This window comes from Daktulosphaira vitifoliae, unplaced genomic scaffold, assembly GCF_025091365.1.
Source record: "Daktulosphaira vitifoliae isolate Bord-2020 unplaced genomic scaffold, ASM2509136v1 Scaffold_1, whole genome shotgun sequence".
Classification (NCBI taxonomy): domain Eukaryota; kingdom Metazoa; phylum Arthropoda; class Insecta; order Hemiptera; family Phylloxeridae; genus Daktulosphaira; species Daktulosphaira vitifoliae.
In genome coordinates this window covers 83,693,894-83,710,477 of record NW_026099572.1, presented here as the reverse complement: position 1 = coordinate 83,710,477, position 16,584 = coordinate 83,693,894, and the positions used below count along the sequence as shown (strand labels likewise).

General features: G+C 26.5%; 1 protein-coding gene across 4 annotated transcripts in view; it reads left to right on the top strand.

The window, feature by feature from the left end:
* Window positions 1-12,188, top strand: part of LOC126903137 (uncharacterized) — a 14,850-nt gene extending 2,662 nt beyond the window's left edge. The window contains exons 3-6 of one of the 4 annotated variants that reach the window (XM_050681173.1): window positions 6,463-6,501; window positions 6,783-6,821; window positions 8,374-8,511; window positions 11,956-12,188. In XM_050681173.1, the coding sequence (XP_050537130.1) occupies window positions 6,463-6,501; window positions 6,783-6,821; window positions 8,374-8,511; window positions 11,956-11,978 (239 nt within the window). In that variant the 3' untranslated portion in view covers window positions 11,979-12,188. Of the gene's footprint in view, window positions 1-6,462; window positions 6,502-6,782; window positions 6,822-8,373; window positions 8,521-9,213; window positions 9,417-11,955 lie in introns of those variants that run through there. The other 3 variants (XM_050681165.1, XM_050681154.1, XM_050681157.1) reach the window with 3 other exon arrangements.
* The last annotated feature ends 4,396 nt before the right edge of the window (window positions 12,189-16,584 follow it).

Genomic DNA, 16,584 nt, shown 5'->3' with positions numbered 1-16,584 from the left:
AAAAAAAATTTACATGAATACATTTTGATGGAAGAAACCACTCATTAGTGATACTTCCCATGATTTTTTTAATTTTTTATTTTCTTAGAATTTTTATTTTATATTTCCAATGACTTAATTATATTATTATTAATTGATATTGGTAGAAAGAAGATCACGGCACCACTTACGTTTTAAACGTCTGGGTGGGTCTCCAGGTATGGACAAGGTTGAGAGGTTTTTTATTAGGGGATTTGAGTGGGAGAGTAATTTACTGTGGAATCTTTTATAGTAGGAAATGGCTTCTTCATGAACTGTTTTTAAGTTGAGATCGTTATGAAGTGTATAATTAGAGATATAAGGAGGTGCATTGATTAGTTTTCTTAAGACAATATTCTGAAAGCATTGAATTTTATTGGTATTGGATTTTTTAGCATTTCCCCATAACTGAAGGCCGTAAGTCCATATGGGTTTTAAAAGGGATTTATAAATTAAAAGTTTAACATTAAAGTTTGAAAATTTATTGTTTGTGATTAATGATTTGAGTAACCGCAGACGGCTATTTAACAACGAGCGTTTATTTTTAATGTGCTGAGCCCACGTGAGCCGACTATCTAGTGTAAGTCCGAGATACTTGACAGAAGAATAGGAGGGGATTTGTACTCCATATAGGGAGACACCAGGACAAGGGAGAAGTCTTAAAGTAAAGGTAGTATGAACTGATTTTGATTGATTAATTTTAAATCGCCATTTAGTGTACCATTCTTCCATTAGGTGTAGGTGATTTTGCAAATTGACGGATGCAATCTGTGGGTCAGAGTTATAGGATAAGATAGCTTTGTCATCAGCATAATCTGCAACAATGGTGTTAGGAGTTGTGGGTTGGTCTGAGGTATAGATATTAAAAAGGATTGGGGATAGGATACCTCCTTGTGGGACTCCCGCATTTATAGAGGCTATGTCAGATACTGAAGAACCAAGACGAATTTGGAAAAAACGATCAGTTAAATAGGATTTAAAAAACAGGTAGTAAGAGGGATGCAAACATTTTTTTAATTTATATAAGAGGCCGTCATGCCATACCCTATCAAAGGCCTGTGAGATGTCAAGAAACGCACTTGTGCAATATAATTTTTTTTCAAGCGAATACGATATAACATCTACTACTCTATGGATTTGATGTATAGTGGAGTGAGAAGCCCTAAAACCAAATTGGGAATTAGGCAGTATATTATTGACAGTGAGACAGCAAAGTATTCTTTTAAGTAATAATTTTTCAAAAATTTTTGCAAAGAACGGTAACAGACTTATTGGTCTAAATGATGTTGGTAGGTCAGGGGGTTTATTAGGTTTAGGAACTAATATGATAGTTGAAAATTTCCATATATATGAATATAAATGTAAATAAAAAGAAATAAATAAACACCAATATTTTATATGTGTTAGAATATTTATATCACCAAAAGTATTCGACCGAAAATAAGATGTATAATATTTTCCAGTAATTACGAAAGAGGGANATTCGACCGAAAATAAGATGTATAATATTTTTCAGTAATTACGAAAGAGGGTAAAAATTATGTAGATTTCATATAGAATTGTAACTAAGAATGAAACATAAACTCACGCACATTCACTTTTTGTATCTTGGTTGAGTATTCCAGAGAGCTGTAGAGATGTATAGATAGAATGGCAAGGCGTCCCAGTATCTGCTAGAGGGATGTTCAGAAATCGTACCACCGCGAAACAAACCACACTAAGGGAAGCGAAGCCGCAGAGGAACCACCCGAATTTGGGGGAAAATGGACTTTTTATAGCCTGCAAAACTGGTTTAGCGATCTCTGGTGAGATTCTTGAAATATTTTTTGCTGTATTTGAGAGGTTAATGTGATAGAATCTTTTACGTGGGCATTTTATGGAATGCGTAAGAGGGAGGTTAAATCTTGTGTAAGGGTATTATTTTATTACTCATCTTATCCACGGGGAAATACTGATTTGGTGATATATTTTATTAAATATAATTATTAATTATTACATGTATTAAAATGTGATACTACACAATTAATAATACTTTAGTATTGTAATTTTTTACGGAGAATTTATAAATATTAATAGAAGTTACTTCTATTGCAAACGTGTATAAAAATTGAAGGACTTGTTGGCAAATTTTCAATAAAAAAATTGTTTTTTAATTATAAACAAATTTGAAGACGTACAAGAAATTTTCATCAGAGATCAAAATATACCTTCTAAACTTTTTTTGTACCGATTTTGTAGTTAGATTTTTTTGATAAGTCTCACATTTTATTGATTTTTTTACATAAACTTCTGTAAATAATTATTATGAATATTGATTATAATAATCAAATATTTTTTATGAAATCTAACTACATTGATTCGGCTATTTTTAATAGCAAATCATAGGCGAAAACTGAACGATTCTATTTTCTATAACATTGTATAATGTTATAATAATAGAATCATTTGGTTTAAAATTGCAAGAAAAATAAATAGAAAACATTTGGAAGAGCTAATTTAATTTATCTATTAATAATATCCTTATATAACTCTTAAGATTTCTTAGTTTAACTAGATCACAAAAAAAAAAACAACTCATTTAAACTGAATTAATTTTTTTGGTCTAGTCTAACATAAAGGTAGAGTATTGCATATAGAATAAATAGTAATAAAATCATTATAATTGATACAATAAATAAATATGTTTTATTATTAGGATACATAGGAAAAATCAATAAATATATTTGAATTAAAAAATACGCAACAAGTAGAATGTAATATGTGCAATATATTATTATAAACAATTATTGAATATTTATTAAACTAGTTAAGTTGTGAATATTTTTATTGTAGCATGAACACAAAGAGTTACGTAGAAATGACTACTATGATTTTTAATGGTGTTTTATTTTGATATTAGTACAAAAAAGAATGTAGTAATTTAACGGAATTTTTGTCTTTTCTATTAAATTTACTATTAATAGTAATTTTATAAGTTTCTAATCACAAAACAATCTAAAAAATATTATTTTTTAAATTCTCAAAAAATTATCCATTTAATGTTATCAATTCTAAACTTTCAATTTAAGCTAAAATAGTCTTTAAAAATTCAAGTTTTTGACATATTTTCAATTTTTTTTACTTAAAACTTTTTTTAAAATAATCAAATCAATATTTTTTTTTATAGTTCCATGATGCCTTTACTATTTATTTTGTATATTTTTCATATAAATACGACCCTTTAACAGTCCACAAGGGGGGATTTCAAAGGACAAATTTTTCAACTTAACTATTGAAAGTGTTCCACAAAGTCTGACACATATATATATCTTAAATTAAAGCTAAAGTAATATGCTTTATCTTGAAAAAAAAATTTTGGATTTTATTTTGTCTTCACAGTTAAAATGGTTACCAAAAGCTATTTTTGTGTGAAAATTCTCGATTTTATTTTTAGCTTCGATGCGAAGCTGAGACCTTCTCAGCTTCGCATCGCATATAGAAAGTAGAACTTTTTCAACTTAACTTTAGAAAGTGTTCCGGAAGGTCTGACACTTTTATATATATCTTAAATTAAAGCTAATGTAATATACTTTATAATGGTAAAAAAAAATTTCGGACTTTATTTTATCTTCATGGTGAAAACAGACATTAAACTTAATAAAAAAAATACGATTTTTGTAAAAAAATTCTTTTTTATATTTTTAACTTTATAATGCTATAACTTCTCGAAAGATGTATGGATCAATATAATTCTTTTTTTTGTAGATGCATGATGTCTTTACCTATCATTTGGTATATTTTTTTTATAAATCTGACTTTTTACCTGCCTACAGGGGGGGATTCAAAATGACAACTTTTTCACAAAAAATTGACTTTTTCAACTTAAATTTTGAAAGTGTTCCGGAAAGTCTGACACTTTTATATATATCTTAAATTAAAGCTAATGTAATATACTTTATCATGGAAAAAAAAAATTTCGGACTTTATTTTATCTTCAAGGTGAAAATGGCTACCAAATGCTATTATTGTGTGAAAATTCTCAATTTTATTTTTTACATTTTTAACATTATAATGCTATAACTTATTGAAAAGTGTATTGATCAATATAATTTTTTTATGGGAAATACTATTTTCTAATAATCTCTTTTTTATTCTACATACTTTGTCTTAATCAGGATATTAATAAGGAACTAGCAGTTTATGAAGCTTTTGGAATAATCCACCAATTTTTTAAAATTAAACACTATCTAAAGATTTGCATCGAAGCGTTTTTTTTTGATAGTGATTTTAATCACTGTCAGATATCATTATACTTGATCCAACTATGCCACGTCACCACTGTGCCGCGACCCCCCTGTGCTGGGTTTTTTTTTTTTTTTTTAACTTTATAATGCTATAACTTCTCGAAAGATGTATGGATCAATATAATTCTTTTTTTTGTAGATGCATGATGTCTTTACCTATCATTTGGTATATTTTTTTTATAAATCTGACTTTTTACCTGCCTACAGGGGGGGATTCAAAATGACAACTTTTTCACAAAAAATTGACTTTTTCAACTTAAATTTTGAAAGTGTTCCGGAAAGTCTGACACTTTTATATATATCTTAAATTAAAGCTAATGTAATATACTTTATCATGGAAAAAAAAAATTTCGGACTTTATTTTATCTTCAAGGTGAAAATGGCTACCAAATGCTATTATTGTGTGAAAATTCTCAATTTTATTTTTTACATTTTTAACATTATAATGCTATAACTTATTGAAAAGTGTATTGATCAATATAATTTTTTTATGGGAAATACTATTTTCTAATAATCTCTTTTTTATTCTACATACTTTGTCTTAATCAGGATATTAATAAGGAACTAGCAGTTTATGAAGCTTTTGGAATAATCCACCAATTTTTTAAAATTAAACACTATCTAAAGATTTGCATCGAAGCGTTTTTTTTTGATAGTGATTTTAATCACTGTCAGATATCATTATACTTGATCCAACTATGCCACGTCACCACTGTGCCGCGACCCCCCTGTGCTGGGTTTTTTTTTTTTTTTTTAACTTTATAATGCTATAACTTATTGAAAAGTGTATGGATCAACACAATTTTTTTATGAGAAATAATATTTTTTAATAAACCTTTTTTCATTCGACATACTTTATCTTAATCGAGATATTAATAAGGAACCAGCAGATCAAGTAGCTTTTGGAATAAAACACCAATTTTTTTAAAATTAAACACTATCTAAAGATTTGCATCGAAGCGTTTATTTTTGATAGTGATTTTAATCACTGTCAGATATCATTATACTTGATCCATCTATGCCACCTCACCACTTTGCCGCGACCCCCCTGTGCTGGATTTTTTACATTTTTAAATTGTGTAATGCTATAACTTTTTGAAAAATATATGGATCAATACAATTTTTTCATGAGAGGTAGTATTTATATACATCTTTCATTCGACATACATTATCAATCAGGATATAAATAATTAAATAGCAAATTATATAGCTTTCGGAATAATTCACCAATTTTTTAAAATTAAACACTATCTAAAAATTTGCATCGAAGCCTTTTTTATGATAGTGATTTTAATCACTGTCAGATATCATTATACTTGATCCAACTATGCCACGTCACTACTGTGCCGCAACCCTCTTGTGCTGGGTTGGATTTTTTTAAATAGAATCATTTCTCCTTATATATTTAAGTTGATAAAAAAATTTGATCTCTGGATTCTTTATCATGGTAAAAATATCTACCACATTTAAATATATGCTATTTTTGTGTTAAAGTTCTGGGTTTTTTATTTTATTTTATATTAAAATACCTGACAAGGGGAGTATACTGATTTTCGTAAATATTATATAAATCACATTGATATAGCATAGAAAATTTAACTTATTTTAATTTTTTTGCTTTTTTTAAGTAGAGAAAAATAACTTAAGAAATTTCTTGTTCAAATTAAAATTATTTTACTATATTTTAGGTCTTAGTTTCGATGCAAAGCTGAGAAGATATTTTTTGTGACTATCATTTATTATCCCTGCTTTAACTTAAACAACTTTTTTCGATACGTCAAATGTTTAAAATTCGTATCTTATGAAAATATTACCTTCAAAAATTGAAACAAAATTCTAATTTATCAATTAAACATATACTTATCCCATGTTCTCCATACAGACAATTAAAATTATTCATTTCTTTAAAAGAGGATTGGAATATAATCATTGAAGTTTGCCTGCAAACCTCAATTATTATTATTTATTGTGCATTGTTTTGAATTGTTATGATTAACTAATGGCTAATTTAAGATCATTAAGTTTGTGTTTAATTTGGAAAGTATAAGTTTGAAACTTTAAAATCCTCCTGTACATTTTTTTTTTAATATAATATTTTTCTCTAATTATGTTATTTAAAATTTTTGAATTCATGATAATGAATTTTCGTTTATTATTTTAGCATATAAAAAAAGAGGATCAAAGAAACCTCCGTTAAAACGTAACTAAATTTCTATTTGAAAATATTACTATGTTCTCTTATTATTTCATAACATAATGTTTAAACTTAATTAATTAAACATTTATTTTTAATTTTTAAAAAAATTATACATTATTCAGCTATTTAGAGACCTCCTGTAAAACATAACTTTTTTTATGTTACAGTAACTTCTAATAAACATCTATTTTGAAATAAAAAAAGATCCTGTAGTTGTTTTATTATAGTTAATAAATAATAGTTTATTATAGTCAAGTATCAATTAATTTTTAATTTTATTTTAGCCAAAACCAATTTCAAGTTTCATAATTCTTCAGTAGAAGGTAACTAAATTTTTCTTAAACTATAAAGATTATTTTTCATTCAATATTTACATAAATGAAATTTATAACAGTGGTGAATTAATTATATTCATAAATATTTCCCTGTGATTAAATTAACAGGTGTGTCGTAGCTTTGACAAAACTAAGTCGTAATTTGTTAATTAGTGCAGTAAGGTTAATTGAATTTTCAACAACGTAGTTATATTTGTGTTTTCCGTGTATATTGTATGGACAAGTGTGTCCAGTGGTTTTCGTGTTTTTCAGATAACGTGTAGAACTAATAACCAATCCATAGATATTATGTTATTATTTAGTTATAACATAGTTATTATCCATAGTTATTATTCTCTAGTGTGCGTAAGCAGACTTAAAGTAAATATTTAATCTAGTGGGATGGACAACTAGCTGACCTACGGTTTAGTTGTAATGTACTAAACATTATCATAAATACAATTATGTAATTGGTTAAAAAAATAAATAATTGGTGCAGTACAAACCAATTCTAACTACTCTTTTAAATAATATTTTTCTTTCATCATACATTTTATTAAATTATTATAAGAAAATATATTTTTTTTACAAAATTATCATTGCTTTAATAAAAAATCATAAAACTATACAATGTTAGAAGCGTGTATAAATTAATATAACATGTATCTCACCATCTGCAGTGCGGATACTGCACATTTATTTAATAATGCAGTTATGTTTGTAGCCATGAAAAAATTTAACAGGGTATTACAATATTGCGCTAGTGCATATATATTAGTTTAAGAATAAAAATTTTAATCAATGAGAAAAAATATCTTGAATTATTATAGTGATTACAAAAAATATCAAATTATTAATGTAGTATAAATCTTCATACACTATTTAGACTCTTTTCTATAAAAATGAATTAAAAAAAAAAAAAAGGTAAATATTAACAAAAAGTGAATGTATTCAACATATAAACATACGCGAAATCATTTTCGAAGAATTATATATTGTCTCATCTTTAATTTTTTGTGGAAATGTGTGAGGTTTAAAGTTGTATAATTCTGATATATTACACTTCAAGTCAACTCTTCAAATTCAAAGCAAAGGTTAATAAAAGAGAAAATGTGTTTCTATTGCCTTCAAGAGATGGTTACATGTTAGTCATTTATACATTAATAATGTTAACACAAAACCACTGCCATTAATCTGATAATTCAAATTTTATAACAATATGAAATTTTCTTTTTGAAAACATCACATATGTTAACATCAAATTGTGAGTAATTGAGTCGACGAACAAAAAAAATTTGATAAAGTTTTTTATTAAATAGGTTATTTATAATAACTGTATGAAAAAAACAACATTAAAAAAAAAAAACTTCCAACTTAATGTGTTACAAAAAATAATATTTTCAAATGAAAATGAAAATGTTCATATTAAAAAAATATATATTTTAAAGCTAAAGCTAACATAAAAGTAGCCAACAATTTAGAAGCTATTTTAAATATTTTTTTTTAGATACGTCTATGTTAAAAATTATGCATAAATACATAACTTTAAATAATTTTATAGAACCAACTATAATAAAAACTGACTATGCATCGTACAACGATATCAAATCAGGAATGTCGAGAATGTTGGGAATGGGTCAAAATTGGTCGGCAGGACTTGAGGAAACTGTATCTTACATGGATTTTTTGGCAAATTATGGTAATAAAGGTATAATTTCGTAATTTTTATGCAAAGTATTTCTATTATCTTAAACTACTTTATTAATTGAAAAATAAAAATAGTATTGAAAAGTTTTTTTGGTTTCTTTAAGTTATATATTTTGCTCAATTTGTGAACAATGAAGTATTTTTTATGTTCATCCATAATGTCTTAGGGCATAAGGGGTGACAACCTTATTTTTGTAAATAGGGGCATATATAGTTTACTAGCTTATTTATTAGAGAATGATTAAACTAAAATAACTTATCAAAAAAACTCTTGTACCAAAATTTCAAAAGTTATTATTAATTTAAAATAATGACTGGAGTTGATGCGTGGGTGTTACAATTTTTGTCACTGGACATTTCTCTGCTTCACTCTTCCTTCTACCTATGTATAAAAATGTTAATAACTTCTGAAATATTGGTCTAAAAGTTGTTATGAACTAGTTATTTTCTTGAGTATAACATCACCTAATAAAAAACACGTTACTTTAAGATACCGAATAATTTAGTTATTTACGTTAACATAATCACCTTCTATAAACTTTCTAAATATATTAAAACTATTATTAAACCTAGTTCTATTTTAAATGTATTTAGCAATGTAGGGAGGCCACAAAATTAACTGTTTTTTTATAATTATATCTAACTAATATAACATAAATATTTTATCATATTAATTATTTTTTTTTTTTTTTAGACAAACCAAAAATTGATAATTGGTGATAATCACTAATAGCATGAAAGATAATAACAAACAATAAATAATTCACAATGAATAATTAATTTTTTAACATCATTATACATAAAATATTTGTTTAATTTATTATTTTTGTTCAAAATTTAATAAATGTTTGTTAACATTAAAATTTCAAATACATTTAATTAAAGTTTGTTAAAATTAAATTAATTCTGATTTTCTCCATTTTTATCATAACAAAAGTATAAAATTAAAGAAAAAAAATATAAAATATACTTTAATTAAAATCTGTGTACATAAAATAAATTTAAGTAGGAATTATAGGATTGGCTTATAAAATTAAGACACAATGGTTTCTAAGTGATATTTTAAAGACTAGCTACTTTATTTCTCTCAGAATAATAATAATGCTAAGCATATTTTTTAGTACCCTATATTTTTTGATTTATCAGTTATTAATTACTTTTTTAACCTATCCATGACACCTAATAATAATACTTATTTTATATTTTTTATGACGAAATACTTATATAACTTATAGAATAAAAAATCATCTAATTTAAAAAATTAACGTTCAAAAACAACTTTTTGACTAGTATTTCTAAAATTAATAACATTATTTATACCTAGGTGAGAGTAGAGGTGTGGCCAAAAATTATTAAATGATAAATAATGTTATACCTACACTCCAGCTACATTCTATATTTTGAAATGGTAATAACTTTCAAACTACTAGTCCAAAAGTATTATCAACCAGTCATTTTCTTAGATATATATATTTTATATATTTTATAACAAAGTTAAATATGTCTTTAAAAAAGAAAGTAAACTATCTAAATTTAATTTTATTAAGTTGTGAGAAATTATTATTTTAGTTATGAAATTAAAATTGAAGTTTTTTATTAGTCATTAGTAGCTAGAACATTATTCTTATAATGGTATTTACACAATAAAAAAATTATTTTTCTAAAAAGTTACGGCTGTTCTATGTACCAATATAGAATGTAAAAGATTCGACTAGATTCGATTTGTGATCTATTGACGTACCGTTAAGAAAAATCATTCCAGTGGATCAGAGAAAAAGTAGTGGCAGACTAACAAAAAAATATATAATAAAATAAACACAGCATGGAAAATTTAATACCTTCACAGCTTCACATCGAAGCCAAAATATGTAATATGGGTAAGAAATTCCTTCTCACAAGGAGAGAATGTGAGAATGTGGTCCCTGATATTCATTAAAGTTATTCAATCTAATAGAAATAAACAAACGAATTTTAAATTATATTCTACCTCAAATGAATTTAGGAAAAAATGTAAAAGAGTCATTTACACCGAAAGTGGAAATATAGTACATATTTTAGTAGTTAAAATAACAATTAAAGCTTATTCACAAAATTCAAGGTCGGATTTATTAACTAAGGGATGGCAAAGATTTCAAAAGAAGTTTAAATGTATATTCAATGTAAGTTAGATTTTTGTAACTTTATATAACTTGAAGGCAGTATTACTATAGTAAACCCTTTTAGACATTTTAAAAAAAAATTTCGTTGAGATTTACAGATATTTAAAATAATGGACCTGCTTTAATTCCTCAAAAAGTTTTTATATATTTTATTTTATATTTATTATCAATGACTTGTATTGTATGTTAATGATTAATTAATAATTTATTTAGGTTAGTTAATTATCATAAAAAGTATTTTTAGGATAGTGAAGAAAGTATTCTGTCCAAGTAGATAGTTTCTTCAAAAATTAAAGAAATAAATTTGTTAAAAATACAATAATTAATAAAACAAAAGAAGTTCATTACATTTGTTTGAAATATAAATAAATAACAATTATAAAAACTACAGTACTAAGAAAAAAATTTCTATTTAAATAATTATTATAAAAGTGAGATCTATGAATCTTTCAAAACTAGGAATAAACAAATTGAGAATATAGTATACATCACTTGTTTTCCCGGGGCGTATCAATAAAGTATCGCATAGTTGATATTTTATTTTTTGTACGGTTGGAACTTGTACCAAATCTGCTTAAATCATTTAGAGTAATTATATATGAAACATTTTGTGCACTAAAGGTGATGACACCGTCATTATCAACAGCTATTAGATTATATTCATATATATCAAGGGTAGCACTAAGATTTGCTTTCATGGAACTTGTGTTATAATAGTCCGACTGTTAAGATACATATCTTTCTTTGTATCAGCAGCAAAAAAGGGTTCGTGCTACCATCATAAACTTGCTGTTCTTCATAATGGCTGTTGTGAGGACTTGAACTAGGAGCCAAGTTCATTTGAATATTTTCCTGCAACTTTGCAGTATTCATATAAGATCCATCATGAATCTCATCTTCATCATCTAGAATAAGAACTATGTAACTTGCAAAACTTGTTGTAAACGTTTCGGGAGTATAGTAATGCATTATTTGTTTGCCTCGGGGCGTATTAATAAAGTATTCAATAGGTGATGTTTTATTTTTTATACAATTAGAATTTGCAGTAAAACTACCTAAATCATTTAGAGTATTTATACTTAAATTGTTTTGTCCACTAAATGTAGTAAGTGCATCATTATCATCAGCCATTTGATTATGATGAGCTAGAAAATATTTTAATTTTTAACTTAAAATTAAACAATTTTTAATTATATTTTTTTACTCAGCAAAACTAAATTATTTTGTTTTTAAAAAATTACATTTACTATGATTGTGAAACGCTTTTCTTTCTTTAGATTTTTGGATCTCCGATGTCTGAGAGTTTTTTATTTTCAAGCCAGAAAGTTTATTTGAGCGCGGTTTAGTTTTTAACAAGGCAGCATTAAGACCCACTATACGATTGCTTTAAAATAAACACAGTTATGTTATAAACTTTTAAAATATGTATTATTATTCGATATAATTTTTAATTGCTATAAAAATATTTTGAAATTCCTGTCCTTAGTGTTTTATATGTATAACTCATTGTTACAATAATATACTGTCGTTTAATATAGTTATTAAAAATTCTCTCTACAAATTATATATAACTCATTTATAATATTTTGATGGTGTCACGTTACCATTATTGTAAGAATTTATTATAATAAAATACAGACAGCACTTCCGATTCTAGAGACTGATGAATTTACAATTAATATTTATTGTAAAATTGGCAATCGTACAAATTATTATATAAACTCAAAAGTCCTGGTCATCGTGGTCAGTTGACTTAAGTGCTTTATGTCATTCATCAGTTACAGTACTCGGTTGTTGCTGTCCGGCTTACTGCATAAAGTCAAGTCTTTTTTTTTCCTTTTTAACCTACCTATTCTCGTCCTCGACATTTCAGAGTACATGTGTCTTGCATTTCGTCTGCACCTCGTACTCTGTTATCTTTCTTATCTGTTACGCCTAGTATTTGTGGCTTGCACTTCGTCTGTACATCATACTCGGCTATGAGGTGTTACCATTTTTTCTCAGCTCTCAGCAAACCGATTTTTTTCAACGATACAACAAAAGATCACAAATCGTATCTAGTCGAAGACATTACCTTCAAAATTTGAAAAAAATTCCTTCGGTCCCGTAAACGGGGGAAACCCCCCAAAAAATTACAAATTTAAAAATAGCTAATTTTTTCAATTTTTTTTACTTAATATTGCCATAACATTTTTAAAAATGACCGAATTAATATAATTTTTTTTAATGATATCTTAGGTATTTACCCATTATTTTATATATTTTTGTGAACATTTGACCCTTTACCAGACCAGGAAGGGTTTCAAAATGAGAACTTTTTCAACTTAACTTTTGAAAATGTTCCGGAAAGACTGACACTTTTATATATATCTTAAATTAAAGCTTATGTAATATACTTATAATGAAAAAAAAAATTTGACCTCTGGACTAGTATTCATGGTGAAAATGACTACCGTATGCAAAAATATGTTATCTTTATGAAAAAATTCTTGATATTATATTTTACATTTTAGCATCGATGCGCAGCTGAGAAGGTATTAATTTTATTATGATGTGTTTTTTTTTTGTGTCTGTTACCACTTTTTCTCAGCTCTCACCAAACCGATTTCTTTTAATGATACGTCAAAAGATCACAAATTGTATCTAGTCGAAGACATTACCCTCAAAAATTGAAAAAATTTCCGTCGTTCCCCATAAACGGGAGAAGCCTCCAAGAAAATTACAAATTTAAATCGCTAATTTTCGACATTTTTTCAATTTTTTTTTACTTAAAATTGCCATAACTTTTTAAAAATAACCAAATCAATATAATTTTTTTTATATAGATGCATGATATCATAAACTTTTATTTGGTATATTTTTTTTATAAATCTGACCCTAAACCTGCCCACAGGGGGTGATTTAAAATGACAAATTTTTCACAAAAAATTAATTTTTTCAACTTGACTTTTGAAAATGTTTCGGAAAGTCTGACACTTTTATATATATATTAAACTAAAGTTAATGTAATATACTTTATTATGGTAAAAAAATTTTTCGGACTTTATTTTATCTTCAAGGTAAAAACAGACATCAAAGTTGATAAAAAAAATACAATTTTTCTAAAAAAGTTCTTTTTTATATTTTTAACTTTATAATGCTATAACTTATTGAAAAATGTATGGATCAACATAATTTTTTAATGAGAAATAATATTTTTTAATAATCCCTTTTTCTTTCGACATACTTTATCTGAATCAGGATATTAATAACGAACTAGCAGATCATGTTGCTTTTGGAATAATCCACCAATTTTTTAAAATTAAACACAATCTAAAGATTTGCATCGAAGCGTTTTTTTTGATAGTGATTTTAATCACTGTTAGATATCATCATACTTGATCCAACTATGCCACGTCACCACTGTGCCGCGACCCCCTGTGCTGGTTTTTTGACATTATGTTGCTATAACTTTTTAAAAAATGGATGAATCAATTTTATTTTTTAATGATAAATACTTTATATACACCTCTTTCATTTGACATACTTTTTTTTTAAATCGGACCATTTCCCTTTATACAAAAGGGATCAAAATTTAAACATGCGTATTTAAACTAGGACATTTTCAATTTAATTTTTGAAAGTGTTTCAGAAATACTGACACTTTTATATATATATTAAATTAAAGCGTATGTAATATACTTTAATATGAAAAAAAATATTGACCTTTGGATTTGTCTTCATGGTAAAAATGATTACCGTATTCAAAAATGTGCTATTTTTGTTTTAAAATTCTGGGTTTTCTATTTTATTTTATTTTAAAATACCTGACAAGGAGAGTAGACTGATTTTCATAAATATTATTTAAATCAAATTGATATAGCATAGAAAATTAATCTTATTTAAATTTTTTTGATTTTTTTAAGTAGAGAAAAATAACTTTGAAATTCGAACTTGCTTAAAATGTAATTTTTTGCAGTTGACGATTAACGATACCATTGCCGAGATGGTAACACTTGTGTCTTACTCAGTTGGAATACAAGGTTGCAACTCGCAAATGACAAGGAATTTTTTTTTATATTTTGCATGTATCATCTGATGCGCATGTATTTTTTGGCGCTCCCGATATCTTATTTTATTTTTCTCTCTTTTAATTAATTATTTACTTAATAATACCTGTAAATGGTATTTGGAAATGTGGTAGTCGCGTTTCTTAATCGTTTACTAGCATAATTAACTCAAAGTGCCCCAATTACATTTAATATAGTTCACTCGTTTTCGGTGATATACGTTAAACACATTGAGATGCATCACGGCCGTCGCAGGGGCAACCTTGATAATTTTATAGTTGTATGCTATCGCGTTCACTCATTATAGTAATATATATATATATATATATATATATATATATATATCAATTCTCTCGCTACAATATCTAACAATAACAACATACCGATTACACCGATCAAAATTATTCATAAAAGCGTACAAAATTCATCGCCCCAATCGAATGCAAAGAACAGCTCAGTAAATGATGGCTGGACCGTACAGAGCAATAAAAGAAATCACTCCAGCTCCTCTTCTTCTGAACCGCCAAACTCACTTAAAGTACATACTCAACCAACTAAAAAAAATTATTTTCATCATCAAATAGTTTTGACGTTTTAAAAATAACTGATGATCATGACAATACTCAAAACACTAACATTTTCTCAAACAACACAGAATCTATTACCAAACCCCTCTCTTTTGAATTAATGCACTATGCACAAATCTAATTGAGATACTTGGTGTTGAAAACGTTCTTTGTAAGTCATCCACGGATCGATTAAAAATCCAAATTAGCACTTCTGATATATATAGGACATTAATACACTTCCTCGAGGATGAAAAAGCTGAATATCATACGTATCAACTGCAACAAGATAAACCCAGTCGTGTAAAGATTCGCAATTTACACTCAACAAATCAAATCAGCTTAATTAAATCAGAACTAGAACTCCGTGAATTTAAAGTACGTACTTTACTTTATCCATTATCACTATTTTTCGTCGATCTGGAAACTACCACTCAATCAAATGATATATATAAATTAACTTCCATGCTTCATACTAAAATAAAAGTCGAGGAACCATACAAACCTAAGATTGCCAGGAATATGGCCATACTAAATCTTATTGTAACTACCCATCACGCTGTGTTCGTTGTGATGATTTCCACCAATCATACGACAGCTGGTTATAAGCTACCGTAATTTATTCACCTCCTAAGCATAATGTATCATATGCAAACTTTTTAAATCATTTTAATACAATTAACAATAACTTTATAATTGGCGGTGATTATAACACAGAGCACCAAAGTTGAGGGTATCGAGTAAACAGCCCACGTTGAAACGTTCTCTACAATTTTATAAATTCTAAAAATTTCAAAGTAATTACTCCTCCTGGACCAACCTATTGGCCATCATCCCCCCATAAAAATCCAGATATACTGGATATATTTGTAACTAAAACTCTTTCAAATTTGCACTATTCTTTTGACAATATTCTGGATTTAAATTCCGACCATTCATCGGTTATTCTCACAATTAAGGATCATCCACAAATCATTACTGAGCCACTAAGACCTTTTCACGACTCAACTGATCATTTACAATTTCATGACCTTACAGATCAGAACCTCCAAATAAATTTTAAATTAAAAACTAATGATGACATGGACACTGCTGTAAATAGACTAACTAATACAATTTTTTTAATTCTCATAAAATTTCCTATTCAATGATGCCAATTTCAAACTTGCAAAATGAGCTAATGGTTATGGCAAAATATTTTTTTTTTTTTTTTATTATATTAGCTTCGATGCGAAGCGGAGAAGGTATTAATTTTACTATGATGTGTTTTTTTTTTTTTTTTTTTTTTTTT